The following is a 12781-nucleotide window of genomic DNA, read 5'->3' on the forward strand; positions in this document are numbered from 1 at the left end:
TATTTGTCTGATTACAGTCGTACACGGTACCAGCGTTCGAATCGAGACACTTGCCTTACACGGACAAACTTCTTACCGAACGAGATATACATAAAAGTCTCACAATAGGAGGGAGTTACTTCCACATTAAAGCTGTAATTCTGTCCGTGTAGAGCCGCTCGACAGCTCAGTCTGTGAGAATAGCGCCCGCGACAGGCAAGTACCTGGGTTCAGATCCCGGTTCAGTAAATGTCTTCTCTCAGGAAGTGTAACAAATTAGCGTTCAGAATTATTAGCATCAAGTCTGGAGAGACTTGTACCAGCTCGTATAGCGTAACGCACGAGACAAGAAGGTAAACAGTCCCGGGTCAAATCCACGCGGCGGATTGACGACCGTAGCTGGAGTACCTTCTAGCCTGAATGTAGTGTTTTAGGGGGTTTCCCACGCTCGTTTACGCAAACACTGGGCTGGTCCCCAATTTTCGATTCGGAAATGCAGAACAAAGTTTACACGATTTACAGATAGGTGGTGTGCACAACTACTCTCCAAAATGTTGAAATGTGTGTGAATTCCTAAATTCGTAATGGACCAAACTGCTTAGGTCATCGGTCCCTAGACTTACACACTACTTAAACACTTACGCTAAGGCTAAGAACAACACACCCATGCATGAGGGAGGACTCGAACCTCCGGCGGGGGGGGGGGGGGGGGGGGGGGGGGGGGGGGGGGGTCCGTGACAGGACGTCTCAAATCGCGCGACAACCTAACTACTCTCCCTAAGGTAACTGGCTACTGCGGCGACAAGGAGAAGTATCCGGCTGTGCAAGGTTAAATAAAACAAATTTATCAAATTTTCAGTACAGCCGACCCCGTATTAGACGGGATTGTTACGAGGATGAATGAAATGTAAACCGGAACTTTTTTTTAGTAACATTAACCGTAGTTTCGTCTGTGCTTGGAAGAACATAATAATTGTAATAAAAAGGAAAAACACTTCCTAATGTTCTGCAAATTATACTTATACACTACGAAAACAGAGAAGGCATAAAACTACACCACTTCTGTACGCTGGCCGATAGCAATGACTCAATAATCACACAGCCTGGTGCAAAATTCTTGCATTTTATAATACCGATAACAGATAAGAATTTTTATTCAATAGTAACGACAAACTGCAACCCTTGGCACAGACACGTATATGTAAAATCACTTACAAACAGGGCAAAAAAGTGTATATTGGTCAATCAGACAGAGCTGTGGCAATTAGACTACGTGAACGTGACAGACGCTGGAGATTAAGGAGGAAGGATTCGACCTTTATTGATCACTGTTTAGTAGAAAATCATTCATATGATGTAGAATGTGAAGTTCTACATTCTGTCAAGAAAAGCAGAAAGATGACCCTACTGGAAATCAACAGACACACAACACAGAACGCTGAAACTAGTATTAAATGATCAGACTCAGTTTTCACTTTTCCCTTTGTTAAGTTAAGTTTTCGTTACAAATACTACATTCAGATTGTAAATTCATCTTATTTCCCATTAGCTGTTAAATTTCTCTCCATATAAAAACTTTGTTACCCCCTTTTTTGTTAATGTAATTATTTCAATGTTTTACTAAGTAAACACACTGTCAATTTTGTGTCTTCTGTTCAAATAATATCTGTGTTTAGTCGCATTTGCTACAGTTGTCACCTGAATATGGCCTGAGAAACCGAAAGCCGGTTCGTGAAGAAATAAATGCAATTTTGCACAACCATAGAAAGTGTTTTTCCTTTTTAATATGTTTATTAATGCTTCAGAAAATTTCGTACACATGAACTTACTCTCGTATATCGTCTCCCGAACAAGAAACACATTTTTCCCAACCGAAAACCAGTTTCTTCACCCCGTTTTCATAAAATGAACATGTCTGTGACAGCAGCCAGTTGCGCAGGAACACTTCCACAGCACCGTTGCCTCAAGTCTGTCCTACGACTGCTTCCTTCAGTGGTCAAAACAAATGAAAATCGCAGGTTGATAAGTCTTGACTGAAGGATGATGTTATAGTGTGATCCCGAACAATTCCTGAATATTTTGTCGCTTTCGGCGGCGTGGCGTCGAGCGTCGTCGTGAAGCGCGATCACATTTGTTGACAATTATAGACCTATTTCTATGCCATCGGTGTTTGCTAAAGTTATCGGGAGGGTTGTATATACAAGGTTACTGCAGCATTTAAATTCACATAATTTGCTGTCAAATGTACAGTTTATTTTTAGAAATGGTATAACAACTGAAAATGCTATAGTCTCTTTTCCCTGTGAGGTTTTGGACGGATTAAATAAAAGGTTGCGAACGTTAGGTTTTTTCTTTGATTTAACGAAGGCTTTTGACTGTGTTGACCACAAAATATTACTGCAGAAGTTGGAACATTATGGAGTAAGGGGAGTCGCTTACAATTGGTTCGCCTCCTACTTTAAGAACAGAGAGCAGAAGGTAATCCTCCGCAATATTGAGAGTGGTAATGATGTTCAGTCCCAATGGGGCACTGTTAAATGGGGCGTTCCCCAAGGGTCGGTGCTGGGGCCACTGCTGTTTCTTATTTATGTAAATGATATGCCTTCTAGTATTACAGGTGATTCAAAAATATTTCTGTTTGCTGATGACACCACCTTGGTAGTGAAGGATCTTGTGTGTAATATTGAAACATTATCAAATAATGTAGTTCATGATATAAGTTCGTGGCTTGTGGAAAATAATTTGATGCTAAATCACAGTAAGACTCAGTTTTTACAGTTTCTAACCCACAATTCAACAAGAACTGACATTTTAATCAGACAGAATGGGCATGTTATAAGCGAGACGGAACAGTTCAAGTTCCTAGGCGTACGGATAGATAGTAAGCTGTTGTGGAAAGCCCATGTTCAGGATCTTGTTCAGAAACTAAATGCCGCTTTATTTACCATTAGAACAGTATCTGAAATAAGTGACATTTCAACACGAAAAGTAGTATACTTCGCATATTTTCATACGCTTATGTCATATGGTATTATTTTTTGGGGTAATTCTTCTGATTCAAAAAGGGTATTTTTGGCTCAAAAACGGCCTGTTCGAGCTATGTATGGTGTAAGTTCGAAAACCTCTTGTCGACCCCTATTCAATAGTCTGGGAATTTTGACATTGCCCTCACAGTATGTATTTTCTTTAATGTCGTTTGTTGTTAGCAATATTAGCTTATTCCCAAGAGTTAGCAGCTTTCACTCAGTTAATACTAGGCAGAAATCGAATCTGCATGTGGAATGCACTTCCTTGACTCTTGTGCAGAAAGGAGTGCAGTATTCTGCTGCATCCATTTTCAATAAGCTACCACAAGAACTCAAAAATCTTAGCAGTAGCCCAAACACTTTTAAGTCTAAACTGAAGAGTTTCCTCATGGCTCACTCCTATTCTGTCGAGGAGCTCCTGGAAGAGCTAAAAAATTAAGCAAATTCCAGTGTTACATTCTTGATTTTCTTTATTTAAACTAACGACTTGTCGCCTGAATATGTTTCTTATATTTCATTTTATCTGTTTCTACAATCGTGTTATAATTTCATGTATTGACTCGTTCCATGACCATGGAGACTTCTCCTAAATGTGGTCCCACGGAACAATAAATAAATAAAAAAAATAATAATAATAATTCCGGACTGGAAGCGCACGCCTTTTCAAACGATATTCACGTTTTGTTTGGTCCAAAAGTTGGCAAGCAGCGTTCATAGCACGATGTTAGAGTCCATCACAGTCGGGTCAAAAAATGTTCCCATTCAGTCTGGTAGCGTGTCAGCAGCCGTTTTCATATCTCGAGACGATGAAATTTGTGCTCTGCAGTGAGAAGGCAACAAGACTACTTTCCGAAATTCCAAGATTGTTAGTAACGATCGCCTGAGCACTACAGCAGCTTATGCCAGCCTCTGCAGCAATTCCCATCTAAAACCCGTTCGTGCCATGTCTATGCTCGAGTGTTTCTGCGGTGTTGACCCCGAACTGCGCTGAAAGTTTTTTCAAAATTTCGGACGGATTTAAGGGTTCTGTTATGAGAAACTAGATTATTTATAACAGACGCGCGGTGCAACAAATGTCGACACCTCTTGCTCTGACATTGCGATTCTGACTAAAGAAATGCTACGGCAGCGCTGTAGCTGTTGAGAACTAAGATTTGAACCGAAAGCGACAATGAGCAGATCACGCGCCGCTCTCCGTTTACAAGAAGGCGCGTAAAACAAAAATACCGGTTTATATTTTATTCACCCCCTCCCCCGTAAATAAAATAAACTTGGCAATTCATGACTACAGCCGATCCCGCTCTACGCAGAATTAACGCGAAGAAAAAGAAGATCTGAGCGACGCGTTATTTGCAGAAAAGGCACTTCTCCTCTTATCATTCACTACCGAATACGGAAAATAACATGAGGGATGATACGAGTGCGAAAACAGGTTATTTATTCGGGACAAGCGAACGCCATACCACAGAGAGTATGATATAGATTCTCCGTGATATATGTGCTCGTGTGAAACTGCAGACAACGGACACAATAATGCTGCATTCTCGTGACAACACACGTGCGCAGCGCATGACCCGTGCTCACGACCTCCACTGTACAAGGCAACAAGACTACCCCGGGACAACGGAGACATAAGTGCTGATGGAGTGTGGATGACTACATTCATTATATCTGATTCAGTCAGTAAAATTCCAATGTTTAAACATTCTAAATTTGTTTCGAGGCAAATAATTATTGCAATAGCCCCTATCTTCGTTAAGTAAGATTAATAAACGAAAATAAATTTAATTCTGGCAATGGAAAAATTCGGTGATGTGGAATCATAATTGATGAAACTTCCATTTTAGACAGTCATTGCTCCCTGATACCATACATCAGCCCCTAGACCTTTTAAAAATACTGGAGTGACAACTGTGTACTTATTAGAAGTTAACAACTTACAGATGTTAGGAGCAGACTTTGTAAAAGTGAAGTAATGAGCTTGGAACGTTTGCAAAAAAAAAATAATGTGCGAAAACTTCGATTATGTTTTATCACAAAAATAAGAAAATTTGCGTCTTTTGCAGCTCAAATTTATTCTTGCGTACCGGACATGTTTCGCCTATTTACGTTAAGCATCTTCAGTGGTCTATAAGACATATAAAATTACTTAATTATAAATTTTTGATGTAACATTTCTTTTTTTGGAAATTACTATGGGACTAAATGGAAGAGGTGATCGGTTCCTAGGCTTCCACACTGCTTAACCTAACTTAAATTAACTTATGCTAAGGACAACACACATCCACACCCATGCCCGAGGGGGGACTCAAACCTCCGACGGGGGAAGCCGCACGAGCCGTGGCAAGCCGGCCTAGACCGCGCGGCTACCTGTTATATGTATAATTAGATACGTTTATACGTATTATAGACCACTGATGATGCCTCACATGAATAGGCAAAACATGTCCGGTACTCAGGAATAAATTTCACTTGCAAAAAACGGAAGTTTCCTTATCTTTATGATAAAACATAATTGAAGTTACCATTAGCAGCTGAAGAGAATGGCTGCAAATATTAATAATAATAACCGAAAAGATAAGGTTCGTGTAAGTCTGCAGGTTTTTCGTGGCCGTTGTTATTAATGGTAACACGGAGTGTTCAGTTAACTGGTTACTCAAGAGTAAATTTGAAGAGAGACGTGATTGAGTCTAACAACCTAGATTTTACCTTCAGAGTAAGATTTAGTTTCAAGTGGAAATACTAACTCTTACTGTGTTTGACAGAGTTTGTACACACTCTATTTAACTGTGTCGTTGCTGGCAACCAGATGAAAGGTAAAAACAGGGCATCACAGAGCGTCCTATTTTACATTAACTGATTTTATGCCATTTTTCGTAGATGGAAAAATGCTCAGAGCCTTAAGAAGACGGGTAGCCGACATCCCCACGCGTTCTTTGACGGGGAAAGTATTTCTGTCGAATTTATTTTGAGAAGAAAAGGAAACGCGAACACCTGTCCCACGTGACGGCAGAAGTATGCAGGACGCAGCAATCAGGAGCAGCCGTGAGGAAGTGTCAGCCGGTAAGAGCAACAGGAAAACATAAAACAGACAGGGAAAGGTCTCTTCAACAGGGCCACTCTGCTCTTCCTGGTACACGGGCTGGGGCACTGAGGGACCGCTCTTATTACTTAACACCCAGCCGACAAAGGACACGTCGCTGTGGGAATCCCTTGCTACGGACACAAAACCACTGTGACAGACTTCTCTGGTCAGACAGTTGTAGCCACCGAAACCCAAGAGGAATTCCGTAGCGTACTTAACTCACTGGAACAATAAACAGAAAACTAAGGCTATGATGTGCACAGAAGATGAACGTTCTGGATAGCTAAGTGTTAAATTCGGACAGAAGAGCCTTGGAGGCGTGGACAAATTTTGCTATCCAGCAAACAGAATACACCATCTGATCAAAAGTAACTAAACAGTCTTATGTAATGCGGAACTGACCAGAAGATGTCACAAGAAGAGGACCCTTCAGGATAAAAGGAGGAAGAGAGTAATCAGGAGGGCTCGGTGACTTCGAACGTGGACTAGTCACTGGATGTCACCTGAGTAACAAATACATCAGGGACATTCCAGACCTTCTAAAACAGACCAGGCCGACTGTTGATATGACTGTGAAGTGGAAAAGCGAAGGAAGAACCACACCTACACTAAGACCAGGAAGACCTCAGGTACCGAAGAACAGGGACCGTCGATCACAGCGGATGGTGGCTATATATAAAAAATAAAAAAAATAGCATGAAATCAGCGGAAGGAACACTCGCGAGTTCCATCACAATGACTGAGCCTAGGCGAGTTAAAAAGAATGGGGTTCAATGGTCAAGCAGCTCATCACAAACCACACGTCCCTGCAGTCAGTGCTCATCGACACTTGCGGTGGTGTAAAAAGCGGAGCCAATGAACAGTGGATGAATGGAAAAGAGTGATTTGCAGTGATCAAACGCTCTATAGCCTGTACCAAACCGACGGAGTGGTTTGGGTTTGGCGAATGCATGAACAACGTTACCTGCCATCATGTGTGACGCTAACAGTGGAATACGGAGGAGTGGTGTTACGGTATGGGGATGTTTTCGTGATTAGGGTACGGTCACCTTATCGCGCTTAGCTCTAGTTTACGAAACCCTCGTAAATTTACGACTGCAGTTGATACCAATCCACGGTTCCGGCCAATGTGATTCGTCAGTACAGGGTGTACGAGAGGACATTTTGTACTTCTTTTGTGCGTGACTCATCATTGGACACCTTATAATTGCAACTAACTACTGCGTAAACTATAAATTATAACTTCCTTTGAAAAAAATGGAGAAATAAAATTTACGATGATTTGGAAACAATGTAACATTTCCCCACTTTAGTGTTCTAGGGTTAAGAATACACTAATTGTCCGCAGCGCGTGGTCGTGCGGTAGCGTTCTCGCTTCCCACGCCCGGGTTCCCGGGTTCGATTCCCGGCGGGGTCAGGGATTTTCTCTACCTCGTGATGACTGGGTGTTGTGTGATGTCCTTAGGTTAGTTAGGTTTAAGTAGTTCTAAGTTCTAGAGGACTGATGGCCATAGATGTTAAGTCCCATAGTGCTCAGAGCCATTTGAACCATTTTTGAATACGCTAAATGCGGAAGAATGTGAACACATTTAGAGCATTACGTACTATGTACAGTAGAGGAATACTTCTGAAATAATAACTGTTTGCATCTGCATGACACTGTACACAGTCACACAGCAGCATCTGTGAGGCAAGAGTTTGTGGACAGTAACATCACGAGATGGACTGCCCTGCAAAGACTTCTCAACTGAAAGCAATGGAACACCTTTGGGTTCAGCTACAACAAATATGTCGCTCCAGACCTCAGCACCGAACATCTCTACTTTATCTGATATCAGCTCTTCAGGAAGACATTTAGATACATCACCAAAAGTGTACCTATATGAGTTCAAGCCGTCATAAAGGTAAAAGGTCGTCACACCCCATACTAACGCCCACTAATAGGTGTCCGGATACTTTTGACCAGATAGTGTAAACCTTGACACCAGAAAAAGGCCGATGAAAAGCTATCTTTGGAGCACAGATTTGTCTTAGCGCGAAACGTGGATAATGGGGAAGAGATAACTGCAACAAGCAGAAGTCTTAAAACGTGGTGTTAGATGAGACATGAAAATCAGATAGATTGACCTAGGAAAGTATGAAGAAATCCTGCAACGAGTCAAGGGGAAAAATGTTTAATTAGGAATATGAAGAACGACGAGAGAGAATGGTTGGATCTATATTAAGACAATAGTACCTGCTGAAAACTGTAGTTTGGGGAACGGTGGAAGAGCACAATTTTTTCGTTAGTTAGTTTCGTGTTGTTTAGATCGTCCTCGCGATAAACCATATGACATTCTATTAGTGAATAACTCTATCACTATACCGAATTGTTTATAACAAATTTCATGAGTGAATAAATGCCCTGCGAAGCTGTGGTTAATATTACTAACTGTTTAAACAGATGTCCGAAAGATGTACTATGTAAAATCCGCAAATAATTCTAATTTTTTTCTTTTACGCAATGTATGCTTTTTACCTAAGTGAGGAGTTACCACAGAATATTTTCCCGTGGGGCAAATTTGAAAGAAAATATTTTAACTTACTGGTTTCTATGTTCACAACGCTCGCAATAATTCTTGTGGCAAAAGTAGTTGAACCTAAACGTTTTAGTAGATCTGCTATATAATTATGATTTTCATCAATACGCATATATCAGAATATAGAATTTTCTGCTCTGTTTACAATTTTTTCTGCACTTACAGTAGCTGGGTACTTTTGGCAGTACAAAACTGGATCGCAGGGCGGCCTTGTGCCTGAATAGTAGTTTGTTAATGATGTGCGATGTAGCAGTTGCGTTAGAATAAAGAAAATAGCAGCAGTGTGATATGAACGGGGTCATGATTCTCAAACCAACACTGGGATTCATGACTGAAACATCACCAATCATATTACTACAGAAGACACATTACATCGAACATAAAAGAAAAATTGTATATGTGGCCAGGAATTATCTGACAGTTGTTTAAGTATATTAGTTATGACCTTGCTCATGAATTCATCATGGCATCGACTTGTCTATTTTTGTATTTCTCGAAGAAACTGACCATCAGTTTGAAAATCCGTCGCTTTAAGCTAGAGCGACATCCGCAAACGGTGAAACCACAAAGAATTTGACGTTCAAGGGATTTCTTAATAATGGGGCCATTCTAGTGCTTTCAGTTGCCAGCGACGCATTCGTTTTCGGTTGGGGTCTGGCGTCATAAACAGCGAGGTCATTAGGGAGAGATTAACGTCATTATCTCCAGACAGATGAAGTTGGTTTTCCTATCAGTTATTAACATTTAAACAATTGTATGAATGTTTTGTATGGCGTTGGACAAAGTAATATGAACACGCAATTATTGTGGCGTACAACCTTCGGCATATGAAACAGCCTTAATTCTCCTGGGAAATCTGACATTTGAATCGTAAGTGCTAGTCTTAAGTACTTTATAGTTTTCATTTTATTCCTTGAGAGGTGCAGCACGCGGGTAACAATCCCTTTTCCATATGACACAAAGAGATCCATAGTATTTAACTCAAGTGACCGTGGAGAAACGAAATTGTATTTCCATCTTCATGCTCGCCAAACGAGTAGTGAACATAACCAACCGAACGGTTAATGATATCATCATTGAAGATGGAAAGACCTCACAGTCGGAGAAAAGCTGGACTGTAAGCTTTCCCTTGTGAGGTGCATACGTACACACACAAAAACATATTGCGGTGGGAACAGGGCAAAAATTACTCGTCCAACAGATTGATCTACTTTACAACGGGTTCAAAGAAAAGTGACGTGAATGAATAATACAGCAATATATTCACTCCCTCATGTAGTAAAAGAAAAAAAAAAACCTTTCCTCAAATGCAAGGTTGGTTTGATCACACCAGTGCTTTACTGGATGTAGTTCTACTGCAGGTGGTACACACCATTGCTTGTCTGTGATCTGTAAACTGACCTTGTCTGCCTCGGGAGCTGCGCAGGTAGCGCGGCGGATTCCTAAGCGAAAAGGCCTGGGTTCGATTCCTGGCCGGCTAGGACATTTTCGCCGTTCGGCGACTGAATGTTGTGTTGTCCTTACTTTCGTATCATAATAACTGACATTCCTATTGAGATGGCTGAAAGAGCGCGGCCCGAAAGGCAATAAATTGAAATTTTAAACTGGCCAACAAGAGCTAGTTATGTCCAAGTAAAGACTCGAGCTTTTAAGAGACATTTACAAACCTCTTTGTCAAGAAGCAGCCTTAGGATTTAAGTGATTCACTCCTTATAACCAAAAATCATTATAATCAGCCTATCCCGTTGGGGGGAAAATGAAAATGCAACACAGTGTATTACCGTTCAAAAATTTTGGGAATATCAACTAAGTAGCGACTGTCGTAACAGTTTTCACCTTCTTTATTTGTCATTCCACGTCCGCCTTCTCTCTCTTTCTCTCGCAAAATCAAAACATTTCCTTCTTTGGTCACGATAACAGAATAAAATAAAATAAATATGGTGTTGCTCTTCATAGTCAAGTTGTGCTCGACCGCGTGCTAAAAGTCGGGGTCATGGCGACTGAGGGGCGCTCTGCCTTACCTTGAACCTCTTATCGGAGGCAGTTTTCTTGAGGGGCGGCCGGTCGGCGGGGGCGGAGGCGGCAGCGGGGGCGGCGGCCGACTTGTCCACCTTGCTGCCCTGGCTCAACTTCCGCAACGGCGGCGGCAGCCATTTCCTCCTGGAACACACGCCGAACACATACAGTCATTGCAGCACGTACACGATATGGGAAATCGTTTAAAAAATCGACCACATATCTCTTCAGAAGAGCGTTAACGTAGTTTCCTTTGCATATACGACGATTATCCAGAAAGTACAGAACAGTTCAATAAGTATTCACGTTTGCTGTCAGATTTAGTTGCTAATACAAGTTCTCATCAGCATGTGCTGTGTGATATAATAAAGCTTGATGTATAATATTAAATCTGCGATCCCAGTGGGTATCGATCGCTTCATGTGTATAAAATTGAAAATTTGTGTAAAAATAGATCTTTACATAGCAGGGTAATTTGTGAACTGCCATTTGGTTGGATACAAATTTAACATTTGTGTAGTTAAATTAACAAAGATAATGTTTGCACAATTTTTTGTAATATTCGATTATCAGTTTATGTAGAATTATTTGAAGCTTTGTTGCATGTGCATGTAAATGATTAAACTCTTTGGTCTAAACTTATATTATCATCTCTGTTCGTCTTCCTCGAGCTAGGCGGAAAGATATGGTTCAGTTGTGGTGAGAAAAATACATGTCTGAGTCGTCCGTATTCCAGTGAAAACAGTTTTAATTTTTTAATTTTTTCGTACAGGTAAAAACTCCTGGTAGCGGCCGTACTCTGAAAAAGAGACAACGAGGCCAGTAAAAGAATGAGCTAAGTACAAATTGCACAGTATACTAAAGTTGTCAAGCCTTTCAATTTCACTCAAAAATGACGAACATCCGTTATGGGGATGCGTTGTAATAGGTAGATATTACCGAAAGTGCATTTTACAGCTGCCATATGTTAGACACTAAAGCAAAAATAACACTGATTCGTAGGTTAGTTGGATTTGGCAGTCATTCTGGAAACATTTCAGTAAGTTGCGCTACGCTCAGAGATGGGCAAAATGAAGTACCGCTCTCTGATTCGCTTTTTTTGCCTTTGGATGGGGAAACATGTGACGAGATGAACGATAAATTGGACACTGTTCATGATGCCCCTTGACTATCAGTGACAACAGTTAGATATTGGTCCAACGAGAGTACACGTGGTCATACATCGATTTTTGAGGAGGATCGCGCACGGCGTTCGAAAAATTTGGTTACCGACAATCGGCCGCCAAGTGCGCTAAGTATCGGAGACCATCAGTTTGTTGACAGAAACGGCACTCAGTATTCTACACGATAAATTGGCGGTGAAAAAAAATCGTCGGTGCGGTGGGTACCACAGCTGCAGGCTGTGAACAACAAGCGGATGCGATTTTCATGTTCGAGCTGTGTTTGGCGCATTTTTGTGTCAAGCTGTCACCGTTGATGTGATCTGGATCGACCATTATGCATCGGAAACCGAGCAACAATCACAAAAATGGAAATACAAATGTCATTCCCAAGGTACAGGTCCCGGCGGAGGTTCGAGTCCTCCTTCGGGCATGGGTGTGTGTGTTTGTCCTTAGGATAGTTTAGGTTAAGTAGTGTGTAAGCTTAGGGACTGATGACCTTAGCAGTTAAGTCCTATAAGATTTGACCATTTTTTTGACCCAAGGTACATAACGTGCTTCCATTACTGATGGTAAATATGTTGGGAATTTGCTCCACTACTACTGCATCTGTCCTAGTCCGAGTTTCCAAGTAGTTACGTCTATATTGCTTTTATTTAATGCTGATTTTGGAGCACGTATTCAATATTAGGTTTCAGTTCACTACAGTCAAAATTCCAGTGCCATGTCACAGAGATGAAAACGCGTATCTGTCATTCCCCTGTGATTCCCTGATTAAATCCACTTTAAGCTCTCACAGACACGTCACAATTTTATTAAAATCGTAAAGAAGTTTCATCAGTAGCAAGCTTAACTGTAAACGATGAAGCTGCGCTATTGAAAGTACACAGTCCGCAGCTCGTGGTCGTGCGGTAGCGTTCTCGCTTCCCGCGCCCG

The 12781-nt window shown here is 41.3% G+C and overlaps 1 protein-coding gene across 1 annotated transcript in view; it reads right to left on the bottom strand.

The window, feature by feature from the left end:
* The window catches only part of LOC124612449 (kalirin), a 1731149-nt gene that overhangs the window by 80355 nt on the left and 1638013 nt on the right, over positions 1-12781 (bottom strand). Inside the window, exon 31 of the mRNA XM_047140672.1 lies at positions 10691-10829. Coding sequence (XP_046996628.1) covers positions 10691-10829 — 139 coding nt within the window. The remainder of the gene's footprint in view (positions 1-10690; positions 10830-12781) is intronic.

Source organism: Schistocerca americana, chromosome 4 (assembly GCF_021461395.2).
Source record: "Schistocerca americana isolate TAMUIC-IGC-003095 chromosome 4, iqSchAmer2.1, whole genome shotgun sequence".
Taxonomy (NCBI): Eukaryota; Metazoa; Arthropoda; class Insecta; order Orthoptera; family Acrididae; genus Schistocerca; species Schistocerca americana.